The sequence below is a fragment of the Candoia aspera genome, chromosome 15 (genome assembly GCF_035149785.1).
Source record: "Candoia aspera isolate rCanAsp1 chromosome 15, rCanAsp1.hap2, whole genome shotgun sequence".
NCBI classification, from domain to species: Eukaryota; Metazoa; Chordata; class Lepidosauria; order Squamata; family Boidae; genus Candoia; species Candoia aspera.
This window is the reverse complement of record NC_086167.1, coordinates 12963702-12981222: the sequence shown is the minus strand read 5'-3', so window position 1 is coordinate 12981222 and position 17521 is coordinate 12963702. Positions and strand designations below refer to the sequence as shown.

The window sequence follows — 17521 nt, the reverse complement described above, 5'->3', positions numbered from 1 at the left end:
TAAATTATTATTGTTGTTGTTGTTGTTATCTAATAGCTCCTCTGAAGAATGTATACTGTGTGGATGGTGTCACTCATCCCCATTTGTTCCAACTGTCCCAGCATTAGGCAGCCTCCAGGAATCCATATCCTGGCACAGTTTCCTTGATTCAGTGTCCCTCAAATGTATCTGGGAATTGTAGAAATTGAAGTCCAGAAGATAAGGTCTCTGGCCTTTTCTTTCTCCCACACCCAGACCATGTTAAAACTAGCACAGGTTGCTGTATTCTCCCCCAATAATTGTTGAAGGTCACCAAAGGTTGCCCATTGCACTTCAGCTTCTGGTCTTTCTCCCGGCTACATATTTTTAAATTCACTGCTGTTTTGAACTCACACCCACATTCTCCCCCATGCTATTTTGTAACGACATCTTTCCCTCTTTCTCTGCAGCTGTTGGCTTTCACTGGAGAGTGGTACAATCTGGGCTTTTGTGGGCCCAGCTCTGTTCGTAATTGTGGTATGTATACCTTTTCTCTCTTCTCCCTTAGAAGCTTCAGGGAGGCTGGTGGGATGCTCCACTTGATCACTGCAAGCCATTCCTGGCCATATGGAGCTCAGCCCTGGTACAGGTAGTCCTTGACTTATGACCACAATTGGGACTGGAACTTCCATCATTAAGCCAGGCAGTCACACCCTTTTTGCCATGGCTGTTAAGTGAATCATGTGGCTGTTAAGCAAATCCAGCTTCCCCCATCGACTGTGCTTGTCAGAAGCCGGCTGGGAAGGTCACAAATGGTGATCATGTGACCCCAGGATGCTACAACCATCATAAACACATGTTGGTTGCCAAGCACCTGAATTTTGATCACATGACTGCAAGGAGACTGCAACGGGCAGAAGTGCAAGGACTGGTCGTAAGTCCCCTTTTTCAGCACTGGTGTAACTTTGAACAGTCGCTAAATGAATGGTCGTAAGTCGAGGATTACTTGTAGTACCTTTTCCAACCAACAGCTCTTATTAAAAGCCTTCAGCTTTGGTGGGCTGCCCTCACTTCCCCAGATGCATCAGGTGCATCTGTGAAGGGAGCTGCAGCTCACAAAATCTGATGCCTTGTAATAAAAATTGCTATTTGGAAAAAACACTACCAGGCTCCTCCTGACTTTATCTAAACACTAAGCCAGCTGTTCTCCTCCGTTGCCCCATAAAGGATCTGAGATGGCCAGAGGCCATCTCTTGGATTGTGAGGTTGAACAAAGGAGAATGGTGTTGCTACAGCATCCCTAAGCCTGCATGAATTCCCTGGAGGGCGCAAGGAACCCATCATTTCCAGATTCAAACGAGGAGGTCCTAATAAACCCCTGCTTCACAAGGGTGAAAAACAGGGGGTTCTGGCTAAGGGTTCTCTCCTTCTGCATTCTGGGGAACAAGCCAATTGGCAGAAGCGTCTACATTTCCTTCTACAACTGCAGTTTTAAACAGCCTGTCTCCCCCCCCCCCCCTTTAAGAATGGGAAGCAACATATAGACTGCTACTTAGCTCTGCAAGTCAATAGCCAACACCTCCCAGCTTTAACACTCAATCAGAACAGGAGAGTTAAAGCAACTTTGTTAACTGCGAAAGCCGCTCTGGGCACATCTGTTGGCAGTAATGAATGTCATCTGTCTAAGCAGGAGCTGCAGGTTCACGACTGCCTTCCTGGTACATGAATGTATTACAGTACTTTAATTATATTCGCGCATTAAATTGAATCAAATCGTGGCTTGATCACTTAGATGGCTCTTCGAAGTTGCAAGGGATGGCTTTTTTTGATAGATTAAGGAGGCAGCCGTCCCTCTCTCTAGACCATTCTTGGCACTGTTGGCTCAGATGTTTTTATCGATTGAGTTGGTCCTCCTGTGATAAGAAAACCTAGCCATGGGCTGTCCTGACAAATGGAAGGATAAATATATTGACTGAGCATTCACACCTCCATTGGCCATCATTTCCAAGGGCCTGTGATGTCCATTTGTGGGTGTGTGTTTGGCAAGTCTGAAACGGGAACAGGAGATGTATTTCTCATGTCCTAATTTGTAACAGTGCTGAGATTTAAAAAAACAAACAACAAAAATAGTCACTAAAAGTAGAGGCATTGACTGGTTTTGTAAGACATCTCAGGTACACTGCGGCTGAGCTGAGTGTGTAGGGTGTCCTTCCTTCCCTCTTTTCCTTTCCCTCCCTCTCTCCCTCTTTTTCCCCTTCCTCCTTTCTTCCCATTTTCTTCTTTCTTCCTTTCTCTCCTCTTCCTCTACTTCCTTTTTCTTCCCTCCCTCCTTTTCCCCTTCCTTCCCTCTTTTCCTTCCATCCCTCTTTTCTGTCCACCTCTCTTTTCCCTCTTCCTTCCTTCCTTCCTTCCTTCCTTCCTTCCTTCCTTCCTTCCTTCCTTCCTTCCTTCCTTCCTTCCTTCCTTCCTTCCTCTCAGTTTTCTTCTTCTTCTTTCCTCTCTTCTTCCTCTTCTTCCCTTTTCCTCCCTCCCTTTTCCCCTTCCTTCCTTCCTTCCTCTCAGTTTTCTTCTTCCTTCTTCTTTCCTCTCCTCTTCCTCTCCTTCCCTTTTCCCCTCCCTCCCTCCCTCCCTCCCTTCCCACACCAGAACTAAGAAGAATGTACTGAAAATGCAAACATCTGTTTAATGCACAGTGTTAATAGCATTTGAATAGCCTGGAAGAAGCTATTAAGTTTGGAGGATCAGGATGGACAAAATTTTCCGGCCCTTATGTATATTGCATTTGCTCATAAATTGCTACTTTGTAGGAGTTTCTGTAAATCCCCCCACCATGCACATTTTGGTTTATTTGTTAGAACTAATGTACTTATGAAGTTATGATGCCATCTGTACAACAGTCCATTTAAAAAAGAAAGAACAAGAGGGTATCAATAAGGCAATTGTGTTCAGGGCTCTGAAGGGGAGAGCGCTGATCCTGGATTCTCACTGTAGTCTTGGCCTCAATCATATTCCCAACACCCAGGTTTGCTCTTTGCGTTGGGAAAGAAGACGTCAAAGACCGCCCCACTCCCCCAAGTGAGATTTTTCTTTCTAATGGAACCAGCAAGACCAGGATTTCCAGTCCAGATAGGAAATGGGTTAAGGGGTTTTGTGAACCCCCCCTCCACCACCACTAGGGATGTGATACTGTCCACACTCCTCTTCCAGCCTATGCAGTCTTGGGGGTTAGATAGTCCTGGACACCACCTCGGGCCCCTGGATTTTCTGAGAGCTGAGCTTTGCCTTTCACCTTTTAATAGCATTTATTTTAAAGAGCTGCCATTAGTGCTTTCTTTGAAGTAGTCTGGCATGGAACTATGTGGCAACTTGAAAAGAATGAACATGAATGGAAGAAGCTTGTTGAGAAGGATCACAGCTAATCACCAAAACCTTACCCTTCACTCCTACCTTCCTTCTATTCTTTAGCAGTCACAGCTGTGACAGGTGTTCTGATACAAATCCTTTGCCTGGATTTTATCCCTGACATGGCAGAGCAGTCCCCCCACCCCACAAATATGAACTGCTTGGAGAATATCTCAGGGGATATATGGAATAGCCACCCAACAGTAGCTTTCATGTTTTGCCCGGCTCATCCGGCTTCTGCTGGGTCCTTCCAATTCAATCGATAACAACATCAACAGATGTTGTCTGCACCACGCACCAAACGATTTCCTGTCTGACCTTATAAAGGATCTCCCATTTACAGCAACTCACAAGTGTCTATTAACGATGACAGACAAGAGCTTGGTCAACTCTTAACTCCAATGGAGTGCATTAAAGTACTTGGCAAGACATATAAAGGAGAACCCATTAAAATCAAGAGTGTGCGTTTCCAGGAGTTTGTTCAACTGATTTTTTTAAAAGTTTGATGACTGGAAACCTATTCCTCTCCCTCCTGCCCCAAATAAAAGGAGCAGAAAGAGTCCCCATTTTGGAGTTATTTTGTTTTGTTTTTCAAGAAGAGGATGGCTCGCTGGGCATTTCAAAGAAATCCAGAGATTATCAATCACTGAGTCCGGTATGCTAAGACATAATGTTGTTTACTGGTAACCAGCAACTGTGGCTTGGAAAGCATGGTTTACAGCTTAGTGTGATGTGCACCCTGCTATTTTGGCCCATTCAACAAACCATGATTAATACAAATAGTGCCCAAGCCTGTGAAACTGCCCAGCTTTTCTGGCCTAAGCAGAAGAACCAGGTCTGAGTCTAAATTTGGCATCCAGAAGAGTTCCCAGATCAGTCCACAGCATCTCTAGAGAAAAGGACAAGGTGAAAAAGGACTCTCTAATTCCAAATGTGGTTTTCCTGATTTTTAGCTTAGCTTAGACACTTCTGCTAGATGGACCAATGGTAAGACTTGTGGTAGGATCATTCCGTAGATCCATAAAATCTGTTACACTGCATTGTCTCCCTCTCACAATCTTGTCTGCTCAACATTTCTAGGGTTTTGCTTCCCAAGCCATGCAACTTACAAGACCCCTGAGGTTTTTGTTTTTTTTTAATTATTATTATTATTAGCTGAATTATTTGCTGTTGAGTAAACTAGAGACAGTTTGGTGTCGTGGTTAAGGCATCAGTCTAGAAACCAGGAGACTGTGAGTTCTAATCCTGCCTTAGGCACAAAACCAGATGGGTGACCTTGGCGCAGTCTGTCTCTCTCAGTCCTAGGAAGAAGGAGGCAATTGCAAACCACTTCCAAAATCTTGCCAAGAAAACTGCAGCCGCTAGTCCGGGCAGTCACCAGGAGCCAACACTGACTTGAAGGCACAACAAAGAACTAGACTGCCTGTGTTCCAGCAGCCAGGAATCATGCATAAATGTGCAGGAACAACAGAAACCACACCATCAAAATATAGCAGTTACTCAGGCTGCAGTTTCCCCAATTTAAATGTTTATCTCCTTCATTTGAAAACATCCCAAGGCATGAAAACTCAGCTTTGGGTTCATGGCTATGCAGTTTGGATTGACTGCCACTCTTCCTTAGCGTTCTAGTTGTAATATTGGGAGCGTCTGAAAATGCAGAGTGTGTTGAATCACCAGCCATTCAATTGGGGACAAAGCCTTTATGTCAAATATTGTCAGCCTTACCAGGTAGACCAGACAGGAAACACGACCAGATGAGCTAATTCTACTTCATTGTTAAGGCTATATTAACAGAACCTTGCAAGTCGAAGTATTTCTCTTCCCCATCTCCTCTACAGCCCCAAAACTAGGGTGGGTCCCTTCTGAAATGCTTGCCACATTCCCATTCCTGCTGCGGGCTCAGCTGCCTTTTATCTGTCTGTTGACTTGATTGCATCTCGTTACCCTGTATCCCAAGGTCATTTCCACATACCATTTCAAATATTGGGAAAGAGAAAGAAAGAACAAAGCCCTTCTGATGGAACAAGCTGATGGTTGTTCTGAGATTTATTTGATCGCAGGAGTCAAATGGATGTTTTGCTCCATCCGGTTAGAACATTAATAAAGCTATACAGATCTAATTTGTTTACTCAAACTGGGCTTAGATGCCATTGTTTGCCTTATCTGCCTTAAAGTACTTTGTTATTACTTTGCTGGCACAACATTTGGGTATTAAGAGCGGAATCTCATAAGCTTGTATATTCTTGGTAGTTTAGATGTTGGAGTACGTCAGGTCATACTTTAGTGCAAGAAACTGCGCTCCACTTTGCCCTTTTCCAGGAAGTCTTTGAAAGGTTTTGTAAAATTAATTGTGATTTGTTTGAAATAAGCAATTTGTGATTTCTTTGAAATAAGCAACTTCAAACCATAATTCATGGATCTGGCTTGTCAAAATAAACTACTGTTAACATGAACCAAGACTTAGGTTTTGTTTTCAGCATGCAAAGGGCTGGTTAGCTGAAAACTGACCACAACTGTGAATGCTGGCCACAAATTTCAGGAGATGGCTTGTACGTATGAATGAGTCATGGAACAAGAGCAGAAAGAGTGCAAATAAACTGTTTTGATCACATGGGCTGCTTACTCTTGATTTATTGCTTAAATCATGGTTTACAAACCACAGCAGCTGGCTGCATAGAGCGCTCAGGGCCACAATCAAGCAAACCATATTGTGGGTGTTCTAAAATATGAAAAATAATTTCTAACAAGATACTTTTCAGTGGAGACAGTTCATGAAACTATCCGACATCCATCCAAGGACAGAATTTTCATCTGTGAACCATTGGTGTGGATAACAGCTAAGCCGAAGTAGTGGTGCAGCCCTCTGGTTGTGCTTCGACTATGTCTCTCATCACCCACTACCGATTCTTTACGTTGGGCAGGAACGCTGGAAGTTGTAATGCAACTCCCATTGAAGCAAAGTTGCGAATCATGCCTGTAAAGGGGTGGATGGGAGATTTTAAGGAAGCCAGAGTTGGAGATGAGTAGAGGAGGTAGAGATGGTCTTGAAGCAGGAACTCAACAGCCATTGAGTAAATACCAACTTTATCCTGGAAGGGAGGCGAGAGTGAGGAAGAAGATTGTTCCACCTTGATTTTCTTTGGAATAAGAGAGGAGAGAAAATATCTCCCAGGTTTTCAGGAATCTGTTATTATACAATAGAGTTTAGCAAAACAAAACAAAACAAAACAAAACAAAGCAGAGTTCTAGAAACTCTGGTGGATTCTGTTTCTTGACCTGGTCTATCTCAGAGGGCTGACAAATGGTGGCGGTCTCCAACTTGTCCAAATAAAATTTAGTCTGAGACATGGGAAGGTGTCAGCTTGGACAGCAAAGAAGAGGAAAAGAGAGTGAGTGCTCAAACAGTCACTCTCAAATTTTTATGTTGCCCATTTGTTGTAGGGGAGAAGCATTCTTACAGAACAAATTAGCCTAGAATAAAATCTGGGCAATAAAATCTGCACAAGAACCACAATCTCCTGGAGCAGGAGTTATTTCCCATTATAATCTGACTAGTTGGCAAGTTTTATAGACCACATATATCTCAAATGGAGCACAATTGGCAGCTGTGGACAATTGTTAAGTATTGGCTAAATAATGGGAAGGTGAGTGAGGAGTCTACATTTCCAACTAATTACGGAGATGGAGTATAAATGCCAAAATTCCAGTGAAATAACAGGCACGGTCTATTATCCAGCTTTCCTTGGATGACTGCATAATGAAGACATTTGTTTGCAGATTGTTATTCAATGGAGGGAATAGCTGTCATATTATTTTTTTCTCCCCCTAGGAAGTTAACAGGCTCCATTGCCTACTAAGAGTTGAAATTTTAAACATGGAAGCTGAACGTCTGAGTTTAAATGCTGGAATGTAGTCCAATGGGTATCGTGTAGGACCATTGTTGGTCCTGTGCTGGTCTTGGTCTATCACAGTTTCGTTTAGTCTTATTTTTGTATGCATCCTGGTTTGGGGACACAACAGTGAAGATTTCACATGATTTTGAGTAGGAAAGGTTCCTCCCAGCAGGTTTCCCCTGTGTTGGACTTCGGTCCCCATAATCCTCAACCAGCATGTCCACAGGCATCCGGCCAAAGAAGAAGATGGGAGGATGCTCTCTTTCTCATGCAATCCTTCCTCCAGGATTTCACAAGCTTTCCTGCAATCCCAAGGGATATCTCTGAGTTTGAACTGTTGAAAAAAAAAGAATATTTTAAGAGCGTTTGGGGGAGGAAGATTACTTTGTTATACCTCATAATATTGGAGATATAAGTGCTTTGGGGGGATCATTATATGGAGTCTAAAATGTGATTTTATGGGAAAGGACTATAAAAAAGCCTCTTGAGTCAAGGACATGTTTTGCATACACAAAGGCCCGAATTCAGCCTCTAGCAAATATATATATAAGGAGGGAAAATTGCAGAGTAGGTAACTCTGCAATTATTTCAATTCTGAGTTACATAGTTGTGTGTGTGTGTGTGTGTACATCCATCCAGTCTTCCCCATACCCCTCATAACCTGCTTATTTCCTTTCCTGACCCAGTCCTTTATTATTTTTTTTCTATAGGTTAACGTCTGTATCCTCGCTGCCGTGACCAGAGTAATTTCAAGAATAAGCGCTGAAAATTATAAGGTGCATGGAGAGGCCAATGCATTCAAGTAAGTTGGCTTTCCCCCTTTTTTCCTTTTCCTTATTAGCAGGAGCTTAAACTCCTAATTGCATCTGAACGGATACTGAATGCCGAGTCCAGAGTCATACAATTTGAATTAATTAAAAAAAAAAAAAGGAATTGTGTTCTAAATCAGGGTTGGATTCTACAGAACATGCATTCTGCAGAGCTCTTTATCTAATCCCAAAGGAGAGGATAAAAATCCAGTCTTGTGAAGATCATAGACATTAAATATACATCTGGATGTTCAGTGCAGGTTGGTTGTTGGGGCACTCTTTAAAAAATAGACAAGATTTAGGCGGAGGGCTAAACATTATGATCCCATCCAGGGGACAGTCCCCTGGGATTATTTTGTAAGCAATTTTCATCCCTATATTTGAATTTCACTCAGTTCAAGCAGTTCTTTTGCTGTGTACTAAGCATGAGGAAAACATTTCCTTCCTTCCTTCCTTCCTTCCTTCCTTCCTTCCTTCCTTCCTTCCTTCCTTCCTTCCTTCCTTCCTTCCTCCCTCCCTCCCTCCCTCCCTCCCTCCCTCCCTCCCTAAAAAAACATGGAAAGTTGCAACCTGATTTTGTGTCAGTATGCCAATTTTCAGCCTTTGGAACCTGCCAATCCTCCATCTGGCTGGTTTAGCTCACTTGGTATTTGCCATGGCAGAAATTTGCAAGATTTATCAGGAGCCTTTGTAGACAGGAAAAACAACAATAACCTTAGCTCTTGATTAGAACAGTGTGAGATATTTTCAGCCTTTTAATAAGAGGTGGCACAAGAGGATGAACTCACAACTAAAAATAAGCAGCACTGGGGAATGTTTTTTTTCCCCCTTCTCAAAACAGTGAAGATCCTAGAGAATTTCTCATCTGTGCTGCAGAATGGCTGTTGAGGACAGAAATGGAGCACATACTGAGGATTTATACACACAATAAATGTTATCAGTTGGGCCAATCAGAACTGTACAAGGCTTTAAGTAACCTACAGTTCCCTACAGTAAGTGTTTAGTAACACAGCTTGTGATTCCAGTTGGCAAGAATCAAACTGGTGTGTGTACACAGATTTGCCCATGTGCATTTAAGGAATCTGGAGATGAAGTTTGTTGGCAGCCAGACTATTTGCTGGAGAGCAATCTTGTCTCATTGCAGCTGGCAAGAACAAATTGGTGTTATTGTTGCCAATAATTTTCCCTGGCATGGATGGCGGGTTGAGACCATGTTGATTCGATTAATGGTATTGAAAGAGCATCGAACTGGCCATATCGCTGTTTACCAAAGGGCAAGTTGATCACCTGAGTCTATTAAGCAAACTGTGATTTCCTTACAAAACTAAACTTAGGAGATCTTACACATAATCTTACAAGAGAATCGCAGACATTACTTTATTCGCTTCTGTGGTGGATCATGCCTGGTGGATGAAGGCTGGAGAACTGCACATGTTCTGTATTCAAGGATGGTAAACTAATGGGGCAGAGATTCTTTTCTAGGTAATTTTGAGCAAAGCAGCCCAAAATCTCAAAATGGCAGAGTGATGCACCTGCAATGCATAATGTGTAGAAAGTGTTTCTGCTGATGAGGCGCAGATGGCACTTCCTTTGAGACCAAACTGCTCCACAGCTCTGCTATTAACATGCCCTGGTGATAGGTTTGGTGTTCTTCATTTTGGCCACCATCACTTAGAAAAGCAAAGGTTGGACCTGAACACTGTGCGCATATAATATGTTCATAGCACTGAAAATACCTCCTGGGCTTTGCCCCTTCACGTTATTAATGAGGATGGGCGCATTATTGAAACACTGCAGAAAAGCAATCTGGATGCTGTTGTAGCATGGTTGCCTAGAAGATTTTTCTGATACAGTCTTTTATTGGTAGGCATGGACATTTATGCACATAAAGAGGCATCAACGCATCATTTCCCCAAACTTTATGTGAATGCATAAGGATTCTGGAAGTTCACTTCTGGTGCAGTTGTGAAGTGTGGGTGAGAATATTTCTGGAGTAAGTTCTTTTCCACAATACCACAGGATGTTTGATGCATAAATCAGAGGAAGAGGCTTCAAACATGACAAGGGCAACCGTGGCAAGTGTTAGAACCCATGTTTGAAACTTGGAGGACTCATCCCACCTCAGAATTGGGCTGATTTTTTTCAGCCATCCGTAGGAGAGAAGGGGTGAAAAGAAAACACCCCAGCAAATGGAAGAGAAGACAGACTTCTCTCCGTATAGACCAGCCTTTCTCAACCTTTTGACCCTGGAGGAACCCTTGAAATATTTTTCAGGCCTCGGGGAAGGAACCCCTGCCCATTCAGGCTCAAAGATAGGCCAGAAGTTGCAAAATTATGATATTCGTTTCATGGGTACGCCTGTCTTTGTGCATTAATAGTGTTCTTAAACAATAAAGAATGAAACTTACCTCTTTAATATGAAGCTGCCCAAATTGGAAATAATTTTTTTAATAAATCGTGATGTCCCAGGGAACCCCTCGGGACCTCTCACGGAGCCCTAGGGTGCCACGGAACCCTGGCGGAGAAACCCTGATATATACTGTATGCACAGCCTCACTGTCAGCATTACAAGGAATGGTTGGCGCATCTGGAATGGAGGAAGCCTGAGCATGCCTGCCTTCAGCTGGAGCTCTGCACATCATTTGTCATGGCTGGCAGAACCTCATTAACTGCTTCTCGATAAACTGCCAAGCCCAAATCTTATGGAATGTGTTTGCTCATCATCACCTCCGATGTGGTCTAGTGAGCTGGAAAAATCTGTATCGTTCCTCCAGTACATGCAGTCTCTGGAATATAAGCCAGGGAATCCACAATGAGATCTGTTATGAATCATTGCAGAGACAGTGAGCCATCGGGGGTGGAGGTGGGGAACATCTTCAGCTTCTTAAGGAGATTCTCCATTTGGGCTATCTGTGTAGCTCTTTTCTTCAGTGCGTGGCTCAATCATTTACTCACTAAAAAGATGATTCGCTTCCCTGAGATGTCAAGAATGAAAAGAGCATTGTTTTTCTTGATCTGGGTGAACGGTCCTTATCCTAAGTTCACGCCCACTCGAAGACAAACCCAGGGATGAACTAGATTGACTCATATATACCTGACTGTGCATAATGTTGCATAAAATCCAGGCTACCTATTACTCTTACTTCCCAATCCTTTTTCAATTTCTGATTCTGCAGGTGGAGTGTTATCATTTAGAGAACCAGGTTGTCCTTGGGATGTGTTTCATTTTCCACCACCCAAGGGTGGAGTAGGATGAGACACATTTGAGCAAGCACCCCAAAAGAGGAGGGCGGGGCCAGATCCCAAACTCCAAGCAAGACATTAAGCAGGGAGATTAAACAATGGCCATTAGCAAACCAGAATGCAAGTCAGCGTTGATAATGTCTTAAAGCTAATTACATCTTTGGCTCATTGGACATGATAAAACACAAACACTATTTGGGTCACAGTTTATTAGACTCAGGAGAGGAAAGGCTCGGGGTGAACCAATACACACACGCACACACGAAACATGGGAATTAATATAGTGAGCTAGACTGATGGTTGGATGGCGAAAATAGGACTGACAAATTGCAAAAAGGCTTGGTTGGCTGATAACTGAAGAGGATCTGGGATGGAATATGAGGCGACCTTGGAAGACCGGGGGAAGAGACGCTGCCTAGGGAATGATTAGATAAAAGAGAAAGGAGCCCAAAACAGATTAATGGCCAGAGAAAGAAACTTAGGAAGGACCCACCCTGACCACTCAGACGGTAAATAGGAAGGATGGGAGATTTGTGCTTTCAGACTTGCAAGATTCTCTTAATGTAGCCTTACAATAAAGTAGAATTAGCTCATCTAGTTGTGTTTCCTGTCTGGTTCACCTGGGAGGGCTGACAGGATCCCTCTACCTTGCCATGTTTTATGGTTGATTCCCCTCTTACACAGAGAGAGGAATCCTGGCTGATTTCTAAAAGTGAAACTGGGACAGATCTGATTCGTATTTGTCAGTCCTTCAAGGCAGATCAGACTAGGAAACCAGTGCCCTATAGATCGGGACTACTTGTATTGTAAAGCTATAGTAGCAACATCTTGCGAATCTGAATGTGCTTCTCCCTGCCTCCCTTTATCTTCGTGTGAACTGGGGAGGGGCTTGTCCGAGACATTTTCTCAAGTTACTCTCTTGGCCCCGGCTCAAGCCCCACTTAGCTGACTGTTGCCTTGGTAGCGATCCTTCCTTCTGTCCTTCAAGGCCATTCCTGATAACCTCTACAGTATTTGGATGGGAGACCAGCAGGAAATCTCAGGGCAGTAAGCTAGGCTGGAACGTTGACAGAGAAGGCCACAGCAAACAACTTCCATTGTTAAGAAAACTGCATGGTGGTGTGCATGAAGGCCTGGGAGCTGAGCTGAGCTGAGCTCACAGGAGACTTCACCATTGTTTATACCATACACCTCTTCCCTACAGTACAATTTCTCTTGGATAAAAGCCACCCATTTTAAAATTTCACTTCCATCTAGCACACCTTGTTTCAAGGAGTGGGAGTAGTAAGGAATTACAATTGTGGGTGGTTGATGCTTTTGTCGGTTGGCTTAATAGAAGAACATGCTTTATCCTTTGGATTCTTTTTTTTAAGCTGAATGTTTTGAATAGGCTTATTAGCCCTCCCCCCCCCCCCAAATTATTTTCTTTAAAGTTCTTTCGGTTGGAGGCTTCATTTTCCAAGGGTGAGTGCAGGGTCGTTTATTCCTAAATCCAGTCGAACAATGCCTTTGCAAAAATTGTAGAATATACTTTAAGAAATAAAAGTCTAGCTGAACAGCTTTGCCCTGTGTTCGGAAAGATTTGTGCAATTCTACTGAAAAAAAAGGAGGAATCTTCCATTATGATAATATGCTAGGTTACATTAATCACGAAAAGTGACTGGCATGCATTTCAGTTCGGGAGGCTTTAAATTTTAATGGCAGTTATTCATTAAGTCATACTGTAGATGGGTAATAAATGAGCTTGCCAATAAGAAAGGAGTTTGCTCAAATAGGACTGCAAATCCAGCAAACTTTGCAGCAAAGAAAAAAAAAGCATGCACACTCGCACACACCATATGGACGCTCACCCTTTGATATTCATGATGTGTGAAAGCAGAGGGAGGGGATGTAGGTAATAATTTTCAGGAGAGAGATTTGCTGTTTTGGAATTTTAATCGAGGCGAAGGATGTGATTAATTAAAATTTGTGCGCTTTCAAAATGTTCTCCGGAGCACTGAGTGAGTGAACTTGTTTTAATGCCTTTTTACCAAGGGTGGAAATAATTCAACACCTAAACATGTACAGATGGCTACACCAAAATGTGGTTTTCCTTTGGTGGGGGGGTCTGAAAGGAAATTACCAGGGAGGTGCATGCATACAACTGCTCACATCCTTCTACAGGTACTCCTTGGCTTAAGACTATTTGTTTAGTGACCATTTGAAGTTATGACAGTGCTGAAAAAATTGACTTATGACCAGTCCTCCCACTTATGACCATTGCACCATCCCCATGGTCACATGGCCAAAATTCAGGCACTCGACAACCAGCATGTATATATGACATTGCTGTGTCCTGGGGTCACGTGTTCACCATTTGTGATCTTCCCAGCTGGCTTCTGACAAGCAAAATCAATCAGGGAAGCCAGATTCATTTAACGGCCATGGCAAAAAAAGTCGTAAAACGGTCACATGATGCTTCGCTTAACGACTGCACTGCTTAACAATGAAATTTCTGGTCCCTGTTGTGGTCATAAACTGAGGACCACCTGGGGCCACTTTTCCCCCCATCCTGGTGGTGACCAATCAGAGATGCAGATGAACCCATTTTGTCTGTGCCTACTCTTTTATTATGATCCTGGCACAATAAGGTTGAATTTCCACACAGTGACCTGCAGGGAAAGAATGTGGAACATCCTTTTGGGGTGAGATGGGCGGTAATAGAAATCTGAATAATAAATAAATAAGTAGACATCGAGGTGGCAGTTCTACACGAAAGCATACCCTTGCTCTGACTTGGTTTGGTTGCAATGCCTTCTCATTCATAAAAACAGTGTTATTGATCAAATTTCCTCACCGCCCATCTCCCTCAAAAGTTTCCCAAGGAAGCAGGGCCTTCCCTCGGCTTTGGCTTCATGGCAATGCTCAGTCAACCTTCATGTGGAAGTTCCACAACAAACCAGCCCCCCTCATTACGTCCAGCTTTAATATACCTAGAGATTCAATCCATTCACGCTTTAAGTCTGCACTTAGGAGCCAAGATGTGAAAGGAAACCCAGTTTTCCTTCCAAGCTTGCATTTCTCCAATGCATACTTTAGGGGAAAGTGTCCACAAAAGATCCATACAGTAATAAAAACAGCCTAAAAGAATTTCTTTGTATTGGGGGAAAATCACATACAAAAATATTACGACAAATGCATGGAGCAATAGGTACACATTTTGGTGCATTGTTAATAATAATAATAATAATAATAATAATAATAATAATAATAATAATAAAATAATAAAACACCTCAAGCAGAAGCAGCATAGGAAGGAGCAAAATAATATGACCAATGCAAAGCAAGCATCCCCAGAAGATAGATGTATAAATCCATCATCTTAGTTTCCTGGTAATTGATGGAGATCTTTTACGTGGCGTGGTCATGAAGCCACAAAGCTATATTTAGCTATGTAAAATCTGAAATGGAGATCAGTGCCTGCCCAAACTTGAAGGAGGGGGGGAAAGAAAAATCTAAGGCTGAATCTGGATGATTCATCCCAACCCTCTGCTTTAGAAGCCGAATCCTTGTTCTTTTTAAAACATTCTGCTATGTTTAGTGCTGCTGAAAACTGTTCCCATCATGCAAGATGTGATGGATTTCTTTCACCAGGAGGATTGGCTTTGTCAACGTCTCCTCTAAAAGGGACTTTGCAAGCAGCTTGTCCCCACAAAGGTCAGGTATTTGGGGAAGAGTTTTGCTGTTTGAAAGTCTCTGGTTGACAGCAACACCATGAAAAGCAATGTATGAAAAATGAAACGGAAAAGCAACAGTTGGGCGTGTTGAATTGGGTCAACGTCTGCGGGGAAAGTTTTTCTTCAGAAGTTCACAGATGTTGCGTGCTGTTTGGAGACTGACAAATTGGGACATGCGGGAAAGGCCAAACTGTCCCAAAAGTAGGGGATTCTTTCACAGCAGAGCAGCCAAGGGGTGGGATTGCTCTGGGCCCACGATTGGAAGAGCAAAAACAGGAAGAGATGGTTCTCAAATCATTCCCACCACCACACCACCACCACTGCTTTTCTGCTGAAAATCATCCCTCAGGCAGATCCTTCTGGGGTTGAAATGCAGATGCTTCCAGCTAACCTGACCCACTTTAATGGAACAGCTTTAGAGTGAATTTGAACCTCCACGTTATAGTCCTGAAGATCGGTGGTGGGTTCCAGGTCAATCCCCTTCTCTCAGCCTAAAGTGTTTTGTGATGACTAAATGAAGTTAGATTTAGAGGAAGGTCTGAACCATCCAGAGTGCGTTTTGGTGGTGAAGTGGTGTTCGTGTGTGTATTAGTGCACAGCTCCATTAATTTCCTCTTGCCATTCTTACATTTTAAGGGGGTGGGAGTGGGGAATCTACAAAAGAAGCTCCATTTCCTGCATTTCTTGCTCGGTTGTATCTTGTTCAACAGAAAACGCTGGGAGAATTCCATTTTGGATTTCTTCTCAAAATGCCATGGTCTTTGGCAACATGGCAACAGGGAGGGGCAAACCCACCCCATAGAGTTGATTTCAGAATATTCCTCTGGCCGCAAACTGTATTTAAAATGGTGCATATATTAAGCCTGTTCCTTGTCCATCCCCTTAACCACTACAGCAGATTGGTGCTTGGACTGAAAGAGGGGACTAGCCCAGTCACCTAGACAGTTTCCATGCCTGAGGGACAACTAGAGTTTGGGTCTTCGCACTACTAGTCCAACAGTTTAAGACAAATATATCCTTCCTTTGAAATTTTTTCAAAGTCTGTTTCAAATCAGATGAGCTGTATGGCTAGCTAAGAGGTTTTTTCTTTAGATGGAAGTGATCAGTTGGAACCATCACAGACCACAATGTGTGATCCTCCTAGATTGCTCCTTGACTGTCATGATGGCCTTGCATTTCTGTCTCAGAGTAGTCTTGGATGCAATCATTCATTCTCATTAAGCTCTATCTAAGAAGGTCTATCCTACAGTTACCAATTCACTAAGGTCTCAGGGAGTCCCACCTAAGTTTTGAAGTGTGGTTCCAACAGGCCATTCAAAGTCCAAGTGTGGCCTTCAGCCTGGAAAAGTTGCCCATCTCTGACTCTTGTGTAAGACTAGCTTGAGCTAAAGGAACCAAACAATCAGGTTAATCAGAGACTTCCCATGTCCCTATATATGCCACAAATTCATGCCAGCCTCTTCATTCCTTCCTCTCCAGAACATTGACATGAACCCTGGGGCTGTGAATTGTCACTTTGGCCATTTAAAGCAGCCTGTTTCAACCTAGCCTTCTCCAACCAATGTGAGGAATCTGGAGACTTGTTATCCCAACACATCTGAAGAGTACCATTTCAAGGAGAGATGTTTGAAGCTCTAAGGAGTCTCCTATGGAGCTTCTGAAGTGTTCTTGTCGCATATCCAGTTTCTTGATTCTGGAATAGCGTTCCAGAATGTATCCATGGATGCCCCTGTTCACAGCACAAGGGAAGAATGGCTTCGAGAAATTTCCTGAAACCTGATTGCTAGGGGAGGATTCAGTATCAATGGGGTGAGAATGTGGGCTGAGTTCTCAGATGTGGTTTACTCCAGTCCTTGGCTACAGACTCCACACTGAGTATCTTGCAGCCCAAACTTCTTAAAAACTTAGCTCAGAGCTGTGATTTCTTTACACTCTCTTTGAAACCACCCCCTCCCCCCCGGAATACTTGTGCAGTATTTATTATTGTGCTTAGAGCTGTAGTCGCCATTCAGCCAAAGCAGAGCCAATTTCTAGTTAGGGAGAAAGGAAGGGAGGGAGGTCTCATCACACCTACTAGGTTATGGATCATTCTTTCAGAAAAAAAGGTGGTGTCCACTTGCCATTTTCACAGCAAAAAGCTGCTGACTGAACTTTTTGATTTGGAATGTCTGTGGGTTTTATTACAAATGGGGAAGGAGAGAGAAAGAAAACCATAAATATTTGGAAAATAGTTGGGGAGGCAAGAAAAATAAAACCCTCCTGAATGGCATTGAGCTAAAAAATGCTGACTATTCACTGTGCCCAATCAATCTATCCATAATTCTATTTTTCATTTATTGGTGGAGGTACTGATCTTCTGAAAAATATGCATATTGAAATCTGGGCAAAGAGTAAGGAGTGGGCTCCATGGACAATTTACAGCTAGAAACTGGGTGGTACACTGTGTTTAAAGAGGGGTTCACTTGATGCAGCGATGAGTCTTGGATATTTCACATCTGCT

The 17521-nt window shown here is 43.0% G+C and overlaps 1 protein-coding gene across 2 annotated transcripts in view; it reads left to right on the top strand.

Annotated features, from left to right (window-relative positions):
* The window catches only part of ADGRD1 (adhesion G protein-coupled receptor D1), a 114239-nt gene that overhangs the window by 85918 nt on the left and 10800 nt on the right, over nt 1–17521 (top strand). For both annotated transcript variants that reach the window (XM_063315564.1, XM_063315563.1), the window contains 2 exons: nt 429–495; nt 7964–8055. In XM_063315564.1, coding sequence (XP_063171634.1) covers nt 429–495; nt 7964–8055 — 159 coding nt within the window. The remainder of the gene's footprint in view (nt 1–428; nt 496–7963; nt 8056–17521) is intronic.